The sequence below is a fragment of the Canis lupus genome, chromosome 5 (assembly GCF_011100685.1).
Source record: "Canis lupus familiaris isolate Mischka breed German Shepherd chromosome 5, alternate assembly UU_Cfam_GSD_1.0, whole genome shotgun sequence".
Taxonomy (NCBI): domain Eukaryota; kingdom Metazoa; phylum Chordata; class Mammalia; order Carnivora; family Canidae; genus Canis; species Canis lupus.
Window position 1 is genome coordinate 68,479,853 of NC_049226.1, and position 16,764 is coordinate 68,496,616.

Consider the following 16,764-nt stretch of genomic DNA (forward strand, 5'->3'; position numbering starts at 1 on the left):
AGCTCCTGGGCGGCCTCTCCCTGGGAGTCCTTCTAGAGAATCACCGAGTCTGAGCGTGGCCTGAGGGAGTCCCCTGGCCCCAGTCCTGTTAAGACTTTATCACATGTGTGGATTCACAGAACCATCACTACTGTTGACCTGAACTGTTCCATCGCCCCCAAAACTCCCTTCTGTTCCCCCCCACATATAGTCACGTACTTCCTAACCCTGTACCCTGGCAGCCTCCCCTCCGTTCTCTGTCACCCTGTCAGAGAATGTTAGGGACATGGAACCATTCGGTACATAACCAGGAAGACTGCTTTCTTTCACTCAGCATGAGACAGACCCAGGAGACCCATCCTGGGTACGACTTCTTATGGCTGGCTGGTACTCTGTCGTGTGGCACTCCCGGGTCCCTTCACCCTTCACCCACAGAAAGATATTTGGGTTGTTCTAAGGTCTGGCTCTTACAGGTGAAGTTGTTGCGAGCACTTATGTACAGATTTTTGTGTGTGCACCTAAGGGTCCGTGCCTGGGAGCGGAATTGCTAGGTCACATGCTAAGCTGTGTTGAACCTGACAGGATGCGGTCAGCCTGTTCTCCGGTGGCCATGGCGCACACCTGTCCCCCAGCACCGTGTAGGAGCTCTTGGTGCTCCACGTCCTTGCCAGCACCTAGTATGCTTGGTGTGTTCTGAGCTATTTTAGTGGGTGGTGTAGCACATCTCCTTGTGGGCTAAGTGGCACATCTTTTCCTGTGCTTTTGCACTATCTGCATGTCCTCTTTGGTGAAGACTCACTTCAAGACTTTTGCCCATTTCCTTTTTTTGTTTACTGTTAAATTTTAAGTTTTTGAAAAATATTCTGGGTTAAAGTCCATTTTGGGATATGTGACTTGAAAATATTTGTTTTCCAGTCTTTTTTTTTTTTTTAATGCTCTCAAATAGTGACTTTCCTGCACAAAATGTTTTGATTTTTGGTGGAATTCAATTAATCATTTTTCTTCCCCCCCCCCCTTGGAGTTTTAAACACTTATTTTTTATTCAAATATAATTTAGCATTATATTAGTCATAGATGTATGATATGATTCCACAATTCTATGTTTCTCAGTGTTCATCAAGGTCAGTGTACCTAAAAAAATTTTTAAATTCCAGTATGGTTAAGATACAGTGTGGTATTAGTTTCAGCTTTACAGTATCATGATTCAACACTTCTGTACATTATTCCGTGCTCATCATGTGAAGTGCTTCATCCCTATCACCTGTCTCCCCATCCCCCACACCCCTCCCCTCTGGTGACCATCAGTGTGTTCTCTAAAGGTAAGAATCTGTTTCTTGGTTTGTCTCTTTTGTTCTTTGTTCATTTGTTTTTTAAGTTGCACTTATGAACAAAATCATACAGTATTTGTCTTTCTCTGACTTATTTCACTTAGCATTATACCTGATAAGTCCATCCATGTTGCTGCAGATGACAAGATCTCATTCTTTTTTAAGATTCTGAGAGAGAGAGGATGTACGGGGTGAGGAGAAGCTGATTCCCCACTGAGCAGGGAGCCCGACATGGGGCTTGATCCCAGGACCCTGGGATCATGACCTGAGCTGAAATTGAGAGTCCCACACTTAACCGACAGAGCCACCCAGGTGGCTCAAGATCTTATTCTTTTTATAGCTGAGTAATATGCTCGGGGCGTCTGGGTGGCTCAGTCGGTTAAGTGTTTAAATCTTAATTTCAGCTCAGATCATGATCTCAGGGTGGTGAGATTGAGCCCACGTTGGACTCAGTGTCAGGCATGGAGCCTGCCTAAGATGCGTGCTCTCTCTCCACCCCTCCCCACTGCACAGGCACATGCTCAGTCACTCTCTCAAAAAACGAAAGGGCAAGATCTCATTCTTTTTACGGCTAACAGTCCATTGTGTATATATAATATATACACACACCATACCTTCTGTATCCATTCATCTATGGATGGACACTGGGCTGCTTTCATGTCTTGGCTATCGTAAATAATGCTGCAATAAACATAGGGGGCATATATCTTTTTATTTTTTATTTTTAATTTTTTTGGTATATATCTTTTTTAATTAGTGTTTTCATTTTATTTGGTTCCCTCAAAGTTACAAATAGAATTACCATATGATCCAGTAATTCCACTAGAGGGTATTCAGTTTTTCATATCTTTTAGGGATGGTCTTGTGGGGTCATACCTAAGAACTCTGCCTAACCCTGGATCCCAAAGATTTTCCCCCCTCCTTTTCTTCTGTGTTTTTTTTTTTTTTTTTATAAATAAATTTTTTTAATTTATTTATGATAGTCACACACACACAAACACAGAGAGGCAGAGACACAGGCAGAGAGAGAAGCAGGCTCCATGCACCGGGAGCCTGATGTGGGACTCGATCCCGGATCTCCAGGATCGTGCCCTGGGCCAAAGGCAGGGCACCAAACCGCTGCGCCACCCAGGGATCCCTCTTCTGTGTTTTCATTTGTAGCTCATTGAGTTAACTTCTGTGGAAGGCATGAGGTCTGAGTCAAGGGTGGCTCTCTGAGGAGTAGATGTCTAATTGTTCCAACACCATTTATTGAAATGATCATCTTTTCTTCATTAACTTGCTTCTGGATTATTGTCCAAAGTCATAAGATCTCCTTTTTGGGGAACGGTTTTAACTATGTCACTGTCATTGTGAGTTCTAGGACTACTCTGATTACTGCATTTTCAGTGTGTTATGGTAGTTTGTGGTTTTCAAGGGTTGATTCCCTTTAACTTGTTAAATTTATGTGCATGAGATTCTTAGTATTACTGTCAGAATATCTTGAGGTGGCTGAGTGACCTAGCACCTTCCTTGCTAATATTGGCAATTTGTATCTTTTTCCCTTTGATAGACCTCTAGCAAGATTGGCCATTTTGTTGATATTTTCAAAGAACTAGCTTTTGATTTGATTTTTTTTTCAAAATCCAAAATCTTTGACTTCACTGGTAGCTGCTCTTTCTTATTCTTATTTTGGTGACTGTCCCTCTGCCCTTGAGTGTTCTATAAATGGGAATCAAGCTAAGCTGCTTAACGTTGTTCCAGTCTACTATCTATTGCTGAAAAGAAGGTTTACATTTCTGTTGCATAGTCTGATTTATCCATTTTACTTTATGATTAGTATTTTGTGTCCTGTATAGTAAGATTTTACCTGTTCCTGTTTTTAATCCCCGATGGATTATTTTATCTTTTATGTTGACAATCCACCTTGGGCTGTTTGTATGGCATTTTATTTAATGATTTCTGTATGGTATTTATTAAGGATAAGAGTACTTTTTGATATTGTTACTGTAGGTATCAATCAACCCTGGTTCTTCTTATTTTTAAGGGGAAGGACAATGCTTGTAGATGCCCCTGACTCAGAGCCATGCTGTGCACCAGGCTGTGCAGGTGGCAGGAGTTGGCGTGCCCCTCGGAGGAGTTATCAAGGTTTGGCAGCTGCTGAGTGGGTATTACCCCTGCAGGAATGGCTTCCTCTCCAGGCAGACCCCCCAGATAATCTCTTTGTTGGGAGGATGTGTGTGTGTCCCCTCATTTAGCTCCACTATCACTTGCAGGGGTTGTGAAGGGAGGATAGCGACCCCAGGCCACACATCTTCCTTCCGAGGAATCTGAACTTTACCTGGGAACTGCAGGGGTCCACTCTGCCCTCCTTCGCCCTAGGCAGCCAGTTTGGGCAAGAGGGTTACTTTTGTGTGTCAATATGGCCAGGCTGTGGTGGCCAGCTGTTTGGTCAAAGACCAGTCTAGATGTTCCTGTGAGATTAACACTTGCATCAGTAGACTTTGAATAACACAGATTGCCTCTATAATGTAGGTGAGCCTCATCCAATCCATTGAAGGCTTAAGAGAAAGGCCTGGGATCCCCGGGAAGGAGGGATGCACTCTGGAGCCTCCAGCCCACTGGCTGGCCCCACATCCCGTGAACTGGTGTCTTAAAACAAGTCTGTGTCTCTCCTCTGCCCATCCTCCTGGGGTTCCTTGGAAAAACCCTAATCCCGGGGTGGGCAGGGGGTGGTGGCTACAGCTATAGCACACACGGGGTTTTGCAGCTGGTCCTTCCTGGTCCCTTCCAGCCTGGCCCCCCTCTACCATCTTTCTGCTTGGAGGGCAGAGCTGCTTTAAGATTAGTCCTGGGGCTCATCCTCAGGCAGCAGGGAAAGATTTTGGATCTGGTTGCTGAGGCAAAGGCCCTTGTCTGTTCACCTTAGAATATGGGGCCTTGGCTCAGACTACTCGGGGTGTGACTGCCCCCCACCCCCCGGACATGGTCATGAACAATAGGCTGTGTAGCTTTCCCACCTGGCCGCTTGTGGAAAACACTAACCAGACGCTGGCACAGCACTCCACAAAGTGATTCAAAGCCCCACCAGCAGCCCCAGCCCCGTGGCCAGACCCCTGACCTTCCCTTTCTCCCCCGAGTCCGTCTTCCTCACAATGGGGCTGCCATGGCGCAAATCTGGAGGCAGATATAGTTAATACAAATCACTGTGATTTAATAAATAGCGGGGTGTTCCTGTGCGGTCTGGGCCCGGCCCAGAGCCCAGGGGAGAGACAGGCCGGATGTCCTGCTTTCCAAGAAGCAGAGCCGAGGGAGGGACCTACCGCACAGTGTCCTAAAAGCACCCCTCTGAAGAGGGGTTGGGGGAAGGGCCACAGTCACATAAAAATAGAGATTATTTAGGGATTTTACACAGGTGGGGTCCACTATACATCGTCTTGGTGAATCTGGGCTTTCTTGGCTCTGGAAAAGAATTTTTCACCTAGTTTGAGGAGCTCTGACAAAATGAACACGGATGAGGCCAATCCAGTTAAAAACAACAAATCTGCAAAAAGGTGAAAGAAAAAAGGAGTCAGAGAGCACAGGCTGCTGCCCAGAAGAGGCGCTGAGCCCAGCAGGGCCACAGCCTGGGCTTCCTTCTCTACATTTTATCTGTTGTCACAGAGACAGCAGAGGTGAGTGGGGAGGACCCGGGAGCAAATCTCAACCCAGGACAGGAAATGCTACAGAGCCAGCTCCACAAGGACCACCTGCCTTTCCAGGGGGCCCAAGTGGGGGTGTTGCCCACTTCAGCTTTAACAGAACCCTCAACCCCCCTATCCTGAAGGCAGATGCCCTGATCTCCACCTTGGGCTCCCTGTGCAGGGGGTCAATCCCTAGAACCTCCGCTGACCCCATAGGATCTTACTCTCAGAACCTTCCCCGGCTCCCTGTTGCCAACGATTCATTACAAGCATGGTGCCCAAACCATCCCCATCCAGGGCATTCCTGGAGATTTGGTAAAGCTGTTGGGAGGAACAGCCATAATTTTTACTTCTTGCCTGTAGCGGCAGGGCACCTACGGGGCCCACAGGACCCTGCTGCTAGATTTTGAGGAAGAAAGAACAAGTGGTCCTGAGCCTTGCCCACCAAGGGCTCCAGTGCATCCGTGTCCACTGCCTCAGACCTGACCTGTGTCATGGCCTGGGGATGTGCCCAGGGCACGGCTCACCCCACACCGGGGGCCCTGGTTACTGTTGCTTCTTGGGTGACCTCCTCTCCCTGACTTTCCCCTCTTCCCACTTCTGCTGATGGTCAGCTCTGTTTCTGATGAAGGAGCCTCCATTACCCAGGGCAGATTGCAAAGCACTTGGCTCCTCACTCAGCCTGGGTGGGGGTGCAGGGGAGCCCCAGGATTCTATACCTGGGCAGGTGTGCTCAGGTCTGGGACAGCCACGGGCATAAAACCATGTTCTTTCTGGCAAGAACCACGAGCTGGCTTGCTCCCTGGCTTGAGGTAAGTGGGTGTCCAAGACACACCAGGCCACTACCCGTTGGGGGGCAGAATGAGCCCAGAGTGATGCCCACGCCGGGGCAGCCCCAGGCCTGGCTGTACCTGCCGTGTGTACTCTGAGCCTCCAGGAGGCCACGTCCCCTTCTGCCCTTGGTGGTCTTCCTGGCAGAGGTGCCTCTTCCTATGGTTCTTGTGTGCCCCAGGCCCCCATCACATCGCCCTCCCACCCAGTGTACCCTGCAGGGCACAGATCCCTGAGGACTACCCCCCCCCCAACATCCCCTCCCACTCACCGAGTGCACCCAGGTTCTCTGTCTGGAAGACCTTCTGTAGGGGCGGGACGTAAATCACAGCCAGCTGCCCCAGGATTGAGCCCAGCACTGAGTACAGGAACATGGGGTTCCGGAGGAAGCCGATCTCGAATATCAACTTGGTCTGTGGGGGCAGAAGGGCACATGTTGGCTGGGTCACATTCACGGATGCCACCATCCAAGCAGAGGCACGGAGTGGCTAGGACCCTGGCCCCAGCACTTCCCACGGGGAACAGGATGGGGTCCTGCAGGGAGGGGAGGGGAGGACAGCCCTGGGCTCACCTGGGAGCGGCAGGTCAAGGCATTGAAGAGATCAAAGAACACAAAACAGGTGAAAGTCATGGTTGTGGTGCGCGGGGTGCTGGCCTTGTCTGCGGGGATCTGGAACACAAAGGCGCGGGATGAGCATGTCCAGGGAGGGCATGTGTTTCCCAAGATGAATTTGTCCTTCACCCAGAGCCAGAGGGAGCAGGAACTCCAGCGGGGGCCTTACTAGGAACTGACCTGAACCTCCTCTCGGTCTTGTAAGGGGAGACATGTTTCACGACCCCCCAACCCAGCCAACCCCGGCAGGTGGAGGGGCCAGCAGCCCTTCCTCAGGGATTGTGGCTGCCCCCCATGCTCCAGCCAGGCTCCCTTGCACAGATAAAGGGAATGCCCCTTCCTCCAGCAGGTGACATTGCTTCCTGGGAGATGACACTGCTTCAGCTACATCCACAGAGCAGAACATCACTTCCTAGATGACACACCCTTCCCTGGCTCTTGGCTCTGCTGCTCCGACCCGTGGCAGGGTCTCATTCCCCTTGACATCGTAGGGCCAGGCCTGGAGGGGAGGTGGAGGTGACCCCTTCCCACCTGGGCTTGCATGCTGGACTAGGGGTCTCTGTGGACTCCACTGGGGGGCATGAGTGAGAGCCCGACTCCACAGTCGTGGGGAAAGCCCCAGAATCTGCATTTCCTACAAGGTCCCAGAGAGGGTGATGCTGCTGTGGGAGCACAGGAGGGTTTGGGTCCTCTTCCAGCACACAGGCTGGGTACAGGTGGGGCCTCACCACCTCCCCAGGTAGTTGAGAATTTGGGGAAAAGCAAAGCCGCTCCTCTGGGGGCGAGGCTGGAGAAACCCAGAGGTGGCCCCGTGTCCCATCCTCCTTCCTGCACGTGGCACCTGCCCGGCTCTCCAGCTAGAGCACTGAATGTTGGCACGGGGGCCACCAACAGGTGACCCATGAAGTCCCACAAATCATCACCTCCAGGAAACAAGTACTACCTTTTATAGATTACTAATTGTTTCTTGGTGACAGGAGGAAGCATCATCAAGTCTCGTTTGGAGTAAAACCTGATTTCCTCCACGTGCCCAGGAGGCCTCCTATCCTTCTGCCCTGTCTGCCCCCTGCCCCCTCTACATGTACATGTGTCTCCCCCCCTGGGAACCCAAGCCCTACACCCACGCAGGGACCATCCCCAATGCTTTGCACACGCCCCCGGCCCCGGGTCTCCCTGCACAGGGGCTTAGCCCATCCTGGCCAAGCGAGCCAGTGAGGACTTGGCTCACCTCCTTCCAGAAGATAAAGAGGGTCCCACTGATGATGACGGCAGCTGACAGGAGGATCTTCAGGATGAGGGATCTACTGAGGATGGTGTCCCTGATGTTCCGTGGTGGCTGCTGGAGGGTGTCTTTGTCAACTGGTTCCACCCCCAGGCTGTGAGGAACAAGGCACGGGGCACCTTGACACAAACCACTGGGAAGGGTCATGTCAAACAGCCGGGTGGCGGCTGGGCAAGCACACCTGAGGTGGAGTGCTGAGCTTTCCAGGCTCTCAGGTCAGCTCCGGAGGCCCGGCCAGTGCCGGGAGGGTCGGGGGGACCTTGGGCCGAGCACATTTGGGCTGTCCACGTGAGCCTGGGCTGATCCCATGCTTACAGGGACATCTCTGCGCTGGATGCCCGCCCCTCACCTCCTCTGCCCTAACCAACTGTCCAGCTCCTTTCACGGTCTCCACCCTCAGCCTGGGCCCTATGGGGAGCCCTACCCCCTCCATCCCTCCCTGAGCATGGGGAAGGAAAACCTCCCTCAGGGCTGGCCACACCGAGGTCCTGGAAGCACCCCGAGTCCCCCTACCTCATGCCCGGGCAGCTTCTATCACCAGGGGACCTCTAGCGGGCTGGAGAAATGGGATCCACGCCCTGCCCACCACAGAGCCCCCCATGGGCGGAGGGACCCCCGCCCCCAGCCAGCTGTGAAATAGCAGGATTAGGGCTCAACCAGCAGCAGGCGGTGTGGGGGGCGCTGAGGGGTAAGTGGGCTGGGGGAGGCCCCGTGGCACCCCTGGCCCTGTTCCCACAGGTAAGAGGCACCCTCCCCTGGGGCAGGGTGGGGGGAGGGGGTGGACACAAAGTAGGGCTCTTGCCCTTGGCAGATGTAACAGGTGATACTGAAGTGGTAACATAGATACTATGTATCAATAAATAATAATCAGCTGAAACCACACATACCCTGTGCCCAAACACAGTGCAGTGCCTCCCTGCTCGTGGAGGCCGGTTTCCCCAACTCCCGAGGTCATACTTTCTCCGGCACCATCCAGCCAGCCTCACACTGCCTTCTCATCCATCCAGCAAATAACTCCCCAGTCAGCTACGGGGTGCCAAGCACTGGTCTGGGAGCTGGGATACTACAGTCAACAAACCCACAAACTCTGCCGGAGGGGAGATGGATCACAATCAGATAAACAAGGACCTATGTGTATATTTTCTTCGTTAGGGAAAACTAAAGCAAGGTAAGGTGAATGAGAGCCAGGAGGCTGCTGTTAGAGTAATCAGGGAGGACTTCCCAGAGGTGGTGACTGGAGGAGAAGGGCTGAGCCATGGAGCCGCACCGGGAGAGCTTCCCCCCATCAACCCTGGCTGCCCACGAAGGCGCTTCCTCCCATGCCCAGGGCACATCGCTGGCTGTTTCCCCACCCTCCACAACCCCCGTGGACCACACTCAAGTCTTCTAGACTCCAAGGGACAGCGGCTGTGTTTGCACCCGTGCTCTGTGCAGGGGCCTGAAGCTGCAGAGGTGGGGGCAGAGCCTGGTGGAAATGGCATCTCACCTCTGCGCTGGTGGCCCGTCCATGATGATGTTGATCCACAGGATCTGCATGGCATTGAGGGGGCTAGGCAGGTTGCACACGGTGGATAGAGTGATGAGGCTCAAGGCTGAGATGCTCCTGCGGGGCACACACACAGGGACTGTCCATGGCCGCTTGCCAGACACGCACGCGGCACCCGACGGCACTGGGAGAAAGGCTGGCCTTGACTTACGTGCTCAGCTGAAAGCGGACAAAGTTTTTGATGTTATGAAAAATCCCCTTGCCTTCCTCCACCGCATTCCTGCAAGAGAGGAGAGGGCGTTTATTCACAAAGAGGGCCGGGTGGAAGGGTTCAGGTACCTCCGCCAGCCCTGAAGGAAGCGACTGTGTCACCAAAGATGCCCTCATGCTTGGCCACTGCTCTGTTTCCTCTCGCTGGCATGCTCAGGACACATCAGCAGAGGTGATGACGCCCTGCCCGGCACCACCAGGCACTGGGGACTGGACTGCCAGCCCAAAAGATCACCCTTCTGTCCAAGAACTGTACATCATCCTCCCACCCAAGCCTGGGACTCCGGAAGCACCTAACACACCTCGCTGATTCACCCACAAGAGGCACAGCAATCCAACCTGCTAATTAGACGCAGGGGCATGGCAAGAGGGGAGAGAATCAGGAAGTTTTAACCTCTATTGTATTTTTTGAAAACTCTGCAAAAGTCCTTTAAAAAACTTGATCTAGAGTCACTAACACAGAATACTGCTTAGCCCTTTTTTCTCCTAAAATTTTTTTGAAGAACTAAAATTACAGTTACTTATTAACTGCATCTTATGACTTTTTTCATCCCCCTAAGGGAGAAGCATGCTAAGGATTCCTATGGTGCATCCATTTATAAAGAAAAGCCTCCTTCTGTAAAGTCAGAAACCACACCAAACTTCAATTTTTGTTCAGATTTTTGGTACCAGGCTTGAGCAAAATTTTCTCCCAACCCAAATTCTTTAAATTCACATATGAGGAAAGACTTCATTAGAACTAATTAAAATTAGAGCTAGAGGGCAGGCAACTTTATTAAGAAAACAGAAAAAAGCGACACAAGAGAACAGGCGCCCTGTCATCTTGGCAGCTCGAGATCATGTCAGTGCCAGGGACGCAGACATTTCTCCCCCTCACTTAACACTGCAGCGTGAGCATTTCCGTGTCTTTGATATATTCCTCAAGACATGATTTTAATGCCCCTGTCGTACTCCTCCTAGGGCCGTCTAGGCTTTCCCCATAAATGGGGCCGCAGCAGGCCCGCTGGCATATGCCTCCATCAGTGCCCCGATCCTGGCTTTCCCGTCAGATGCACCCTCAGGCTCAAGCAGGGTCCTGCTGCATGTTGTCTGTAACATCCCCCTGGGTGCCCTATGGGCCTGGGACACTCCTATCTCTAGCACAACAGATGCCGGTTGGGGGGGCAGCTGGTTACCCCAGGACTTTCTGCCACTAAAAAAAAAACCCAGCTACTGAGCAACTTACATGATGGCCGAGAAGTCATCGTCCACCAGGATCATGTTGGCAGCCTCTTTGCTCACATCTGTCCCTGTCTGCCCCATGGCAATCCCGATGTCTGCAGACTTCAGGGCGACTGCGTCATTCACCCCGTCCCCTGTCATGGCCACGATCGCTCCCTGATTCCTGTAAAGCCTTTGGAAAGAAGAGATGAGTGAAGAACCTTCCTTCCTTCCCTCTGGATGCTCTGGCTCTCCCATCACACGGCCGACAGCAGAGGCGCCTCTCTGGAGTCAGCTGGCTGAAGTCTGAATCCCAGCCCTGCTCACACTTGCCGCTGTGGGAACTGGGTAAGCCCTGAACCTCTCAAGCTCAGCTTCTCCATCTGCAAAGTGGGGGTGACCGTCCCTCCTTCTGTGAGAGCTACAGTAAGAAGGCGGGTGTGACGGCACCAAGCCCATAGTGAAGGCTTATTCGTGTTGTCCGTCTCCACTAAGAAGTAAAAGTCAACAGCTTACCCCTGAGACCACGTGGTGCCCAGTAAGTATGAATGTTTTCTCTTAGGAATAACGTGCATGGAGATTTACTCCCTAGAACTAAAAACCCTGAAAATGGCATAAAGGATAAAATAGGAGAGAGCTACAGAGTGCATCTTCTAGTGCCCATGTGCAGGAGACAGGGCACACCCATAGGGCCCTCCTCCTGGCACCAGCAAAAAACCACATCAACTCCCTGCTAGGCACCTGCTGGGTGCCAGGCTCTGTGCCAGGAGCTTCGCAGCCTGGCCTCCTATAACCCTCTCAGCAGCCTTGTGAAGTAGCCGACATCTAGCCAACATCACCCATACTGCCCCCAGTTTACAGACGGGGGAACTGAGGCCTGCAGGTAAGTAGCAAGAACGATGCCAAAGAGCATTGACTAGTGGAGGCTTGTTGCTTTCTGTTTTTCCCTCTGCACCATGTAATTCCCACTCCTGTTTTTGGTGAACATGGCAAATGTCCCTCTGTTCTGCTCCCCACCCGCTGTTTAAGGCTGGCCGAGGCTCCCGCCAACTCCGGCCCCGGGTCACTCCCTGGAGCAGAGCCACCGCCATCGTCCTGGACTGACCCTGAAGGACAGATGAGGCCCACAGCTTACCTTTATGATTTTGAGCTTGTGCTTTGGGCTGGTCCTGAAGAAGACAGATACCTGGATACAGAGGCACAGAAGAGCAGAGTTGGTGACCACGGAGCTGACACTCTCCCCCCTGCCCCCCGGGAGGACCCCACCTTCCCGATGCAGTTGGCCAGCTCCTCCTGCTCCATGCTCTCCACCTCTTCCCCGGACATGGCTTTCAGCTTCCCGTTGCACAGGCCGATGTTCCTTCCTGCATGGTACAGAGAATCCGTTCTGAGGGCTTGCTCCCAAGCCTGAGACTGCTCCCGTGCCCGCCCCTCACTCCACCGTGTGACCTCAGTCCCTGCCTGGGCCACAGAGAATGACAAGAAGAAAAGCCTCGGCAGCCACCAGCCACCAAGCACCTGCTACGTCACACGGTCTCAACTCCATCCAAGGAAGTACCTTCCCACAGAGGCCCCGTTATCCCTGCTCTAAAGGTGAGGGAAGGGAAGAAGGGATTTCCCCAAGGTCACAGAGCTGCTGAGTGGCAATGCTGGAACCAGGCGTGGTTTTGTCTGATTCCAGAGCCTCTGATCTGTTCACGGTGCCGGGCGCCTTGAGACACAGTGGGGAGGAAAGCAAGGTGTGACGCCCTCATTACAGCGTTAAGTCGAATTACAGGAGGAGGGTTGCTAGCTAGCCCTCTGCGGACGAAGAGCCGGGAGGTCAGAGTGGCTCAGTGACGTGCCAAGGGCCCACAGCTCATGGCACAAGCCGCCCAGGGGTAAACTTGGGGAATGGCATTGCCTGGGAAGAGGAAGTGAGCTCGAGAATGAAAGCCCCCCCCCACCCTTGCGAGGTTGTCAGGGGTCGCAAGGGCTCCGCCCCCTTCGGAGGGCCTGCCAACATTTTAGGGCCGACCGTCTCTGAAGGCAGAGCGCTGGCCTGTGAAAGGTCATGGTCGCCGTGTGCAGTCCTGGCAAGCCCCCCCAACCCTGCCATCCCTGCTTACCTATGGCTGAGGCAGTCTCCAGGCCATCGCCTGTTATCATCTTCACCGACACTCCCGACTGACAGAGAACCTTCACCGCTTCCTTCACGCCAGCCCTCGGAGGGTCGATGATCCCGACGAGACCCAGAAAAGTCAGCTTCCCCAGCTCGGGCCCAGAAGCCAGGGCCAGCACTGAGGAGAGACCCAGAGCCACAGAAGGTCCACCGGGGGCCAAGGGGCGATGGTGGCCTCAGTCAGCCCAGCCCTTCCGCATCCCACGTCCCTCTGTGCCTGTGAGGGGCAGCAGCTCTTGAAGGCCGGCCCCAAGCTAGGAGAGGAAACCTGACCAGCAGAAAGCAAGACATTTGTCCACCGGTGGTCTACATGCCAACCGCACCCCAATGAGAGTGGCCAGAAGGAAATCTGTGGAGTGGCACATTTCCAATGGCTTTTTGTCTCTCGTATTGTCACCAGCCCCAGGGGAAGAAAATGCACAGGAGGGCACTGCAGGTAAGAGTACTCTGACTGTTGGCTCATCCTGGCCTTGACCCTGTTTCGGTGGCACAGAAGCCAGGCCAGGCTCCTAGGGACAGGTGTTCCGAGAGGGGGTGTTGTGAGAACTGACCTCACTGCATCACCTTCCAGCTACTGGGGCGGGGCGGCGCTGTGGCCCTGTGACAGTGGTGGCAGTGTCCCGAGCCAGTGGTGTAGACACCCTGTGCTAGTTGGCATAGTGTCATTCATTCCTCCCCACCCCGCTAAGCTGCATCTCCGCACACTGTGACATCCTCACCTTGCGCACTTGTCAGCAATCTGCTGGCAATTTATCATTTCGGTTTCCTGAAGGGAAAAACCAAGGCAACTGGCACCCAGCCCAAAGCATCTCATTTTCCCCAGAGAGTATATGAGTGAGTTCCCGAGTGTTTTTAAATACTTTCTCTGGCAACGGACAGGCCGACCAATGGCGCTATGGGCAATGTGCGTTTTCATGTTCAGCTAGCTCGCCAGGGAAGCCGCTGTCCCTGGTGCAGAAGATTGGAAATGGCCAAGGAATTAAATGTCTGCCTTGATTTTACAAGAGCTTTGGGTTTTCCTGAGAGTAAGCAACAAGCAAGAAGACCAATCAGGAAAATTAATGTTTCTAGTACGCCTCATTCATCTGCCTGAGAAAACTCAGGAGAAAGGCTCCAGCCTTTCTCACACACGAGCCACGTCTGGACTAACAGGGGTCGTTTGGTGGCTGGGATGGGCTGGGGGGCTCCCTGTCCTTCATCTGACCATGGATTCCACATTTGCTTTACTTTCATTAGCACACTGCCTGCCTGCCATTCTGATCAATTACTAAGAACCCCACATTAATGCACTTGAAGAGTCAGTGTGACGCGCCAACCCGAAGCTCGGGGCTGGGGGCAGAAGGTACTGACCACGCAGGCCGAGTGAACCCATCCTCTTCTCCTCCTGCTGCCAGAAGGATCTCTGCTGGGGTGTCAGTGGCAGGGGGATACCTCCATTGTTGTACATGGTGCAGTAATTAATCACTTCTTCAAAGGCCCCCTTTATGAAATAAATGTCTTCCTGGTCCTTGGAAAAGAAAAAAGGCCACTGTCATTGGATGCCTTGGCTCATAGTGACCCTCAACTCCTGCACACAGAGATGGTCATGGTGGGGCGATTTTTAGTGGACCATTAGTGCTCATCAATACAGGACAGGCTAAATTACAGGAAAGCCACATGATAGGATATGCACAGCCCATAGGAGGATTGAGGCTGACCCTCGATCCACATGCCCCTCTACGTGAAGTCCCTTGTTGAGGTCACCGAGAGCATCCCGTGCATTCCGTTAATCGGTCCTACCCCAGGCCCTGTTACACTTGTATGTGTAGGACTGATTGCTAGACATCCAAGTTGGACTGCTGCCTCCCGAGGGCAGGTGCCATTTCTGTTTTGTTCACCCCTCCACGTGGTACCTCATAAAAAGGAACCCAAACAAGCCCCTAACCGTTTTCCCTGTATATTTAGGCTCTGTCTTCCATAGACGGCAAGCTCCGTGCAGAAGGCACTGTGCCAGTGTGGGTCACACTCTGTCCCCAGCATTAGCACAAAGCCTGAATGCTCATGGTATGCAGGGAATGAGCTTTATGAATTGATAGGGAAAGATGTCAAAGATACCACCGTAAGGGAAAAAAAGCAAATTATAAATACTATATACAGCACGACCTAGTTTTAAAACAACCACCCCATATGTTGCTATGTGCATATTTAGAACTTGGAATATTCCATCTCATACTGTTGGGGGGTTACCTTGGGGCAGGGGTGATGGGTCAGGAGCGAGGAGGAGTAGAATTAAAAGAAGCTTCCATTTTTAAAGTTGTATTTCTATAGTTTATTTATATGAGAATATATTACCATTGTCTTTAGGGAGGGAGAAAGAAAAGATCTGAAGGTATTAAAACATTTAAAAAATCTGTAACCCCTTTTAAGCAGAGAAGATCCATACACTCATCCATTTGTGGCAGAGGCCTGGAACGCGCTGGCCAACCTGCCCACTGCCCTGAGTAAGAGAGGAGGGATCTCGGCATGAGCAAGACGTGACAGGTTCCAGAAAGGGAGGGAAATAAAGAGCTGGAGGAAAAGGTGGCAGGCAATACAAAACGTTTTAAAAGACCCTTTTATTGTAGAAAATCTGAAAAGCTACAGAAGGTTAAAAAAAGAAAAAGAGGGGAAGAAGTCAGCTTTAATCCCCACTCAGGGATAACCAGGAGTAATTTGGTGTATGTTCCTCTGGTCACTCATAGCAGGTGCACACACACACACACACACACACACACACACATGCACGTGCCTATGTGCGTACGTGTGATGCGTGAGCTCACTGTTCACACCATCTGTGGTAGGTGCTGGGATGCACCTCCTGATCTCCGCCCTTCATGAAGGAAGGACTGTCCCCACCTGGTGACAATTAAAGGTGCTTATACCTGTAAGGAACTCGGTGCCAGGGTGTGAAAAAGAACCCCCAAGTTAGCAAGGAAGTTGGTGTTCACAGTGGGAGCACACATCAAAATTCCCAGCAAACACAGGTTACTGGCTCCATGACTGATATATATATTTTAAAGATTTTATTTATTTATTTGAGAGAGAATGATTACAAGCAGAGGGAGGAGCAAAGGTGGAGGGAGAAGAGTAAAGAATCTGAAGCAGATTCTATGCCTCAGCATGGAGCCCGACACAGGGCTCGATCTCATGACCCTGAGATCATGACCTGGGCCAAAACCAAGAGTCGGATGCTTGGCTAACTGAGCACCCTGGCATGCCGCATTCCTGATATTTCTGACTCAGAGGTGCTGGGTGGAGCCTGAGAATCTGCATTTTTAGCAAATTCCCAGAGGATGTTGCTGGTCCAGGAACTTTGAGACCTACTGTTTCAGACAAAAATCTCAGAAAAGAACCCAAGATAATCAAAAGTCTAATGGCTATCAACCGTATTTTCATGTATTTGAAACTTTGTAGAAGAAGCTGGGAGCTTTAAACTCTCTCCCTTGAGAATTTTCCTTTCTTTGGGGTGTAGGGAGAGGGTGGGAGGGGGCAGAGAAGCAAACTCACCTCATTCTTGGGGCTGCATTTCACTGCCATCCACTTCTGCTCTGAACTGAATGGAATTTCTTTTTTTCTCACGTATGAATCTTTAATATCACTTAAGTCCATCTAGGATAATAAAATGCAAGCTTCCAGTGAGTCATCCTAAACCAATTTCTGTGCAAAGCTCAGTTCACTTAAATTAGTCATTATTCAAACCATTTCTGGCTGATGAGAAATCCAAGCATGTAGCTCACAGAAAAAGGCCACTTGCTTTCCAACGTCCCACCAAGGAAAAAAGGTCTCATTTCTCTTGTTCCAGGAGCAGAACCAGTTTGGTCTCCACAACAGCTCTGGCACCCCACCAGCCCACCACCCATCACCATTCTGCACCTGGAACTGGGCACAGAATGGAGGCATTTCTGCCAAGTTCCAGACTCAGGGTCTGACTGCG

General features: G+C 51.8%; 1 protein-coding gene across 1 annotated transcript in view; it reads right to left on the reverse strand.

Annotated features, from left to right (window-relative positions):
* Nucleotides 1-4,476: 4,476 nt before the first annotated feature.
* ATP2C2 (ATPase secretory pathway Ca2+ transporting 2) overlaps nucleotides 4,477-16,764 on the reverse strand; it is a 59,936-nt gene continuing 47,648 nt past the window's right edge. The window contains 13 exon segments of the mRNA XM_038538142.1: nucleotides 4,477-4,830; nucleotides 6,072-6,213; nucleotides 6,372-6,470; nucleotides 7,642-7,789; nucleotides 9,182-9,298; nucleotides 9,393-9,461; nucleotides 10,677-10,828; nucleotides 10,830-10,844; nucleotides 11,787-11,837; nucleotides 11,918-12,015; nucleotides 12,760-12,930; nucleotides 14,163-14,319; nucleotides 16,338-16,439. Of these exon segments, the coding sequence (XP_038394070.1) occupies nucleotides 4,712-4,830; nucleotides 6,072-6,213; nucleotides 6,372-6,470; nucleotides 7,642-7,789; nucleotides 9,182-9,298; nucleotides 9,393-9,461; nucleotides 10,677-10,828; nucleotides 10,830-10,844; nucleotides 11,787-11,837; nucleotides 11,918-12,015; nucleotides 12,760-12,930; nucleotides 14,163-14,319; nucleotides 16,338-16,439 (1,440 nt within the window). The 3' untranslated portion in view covers nucleotides 4,477-4,711.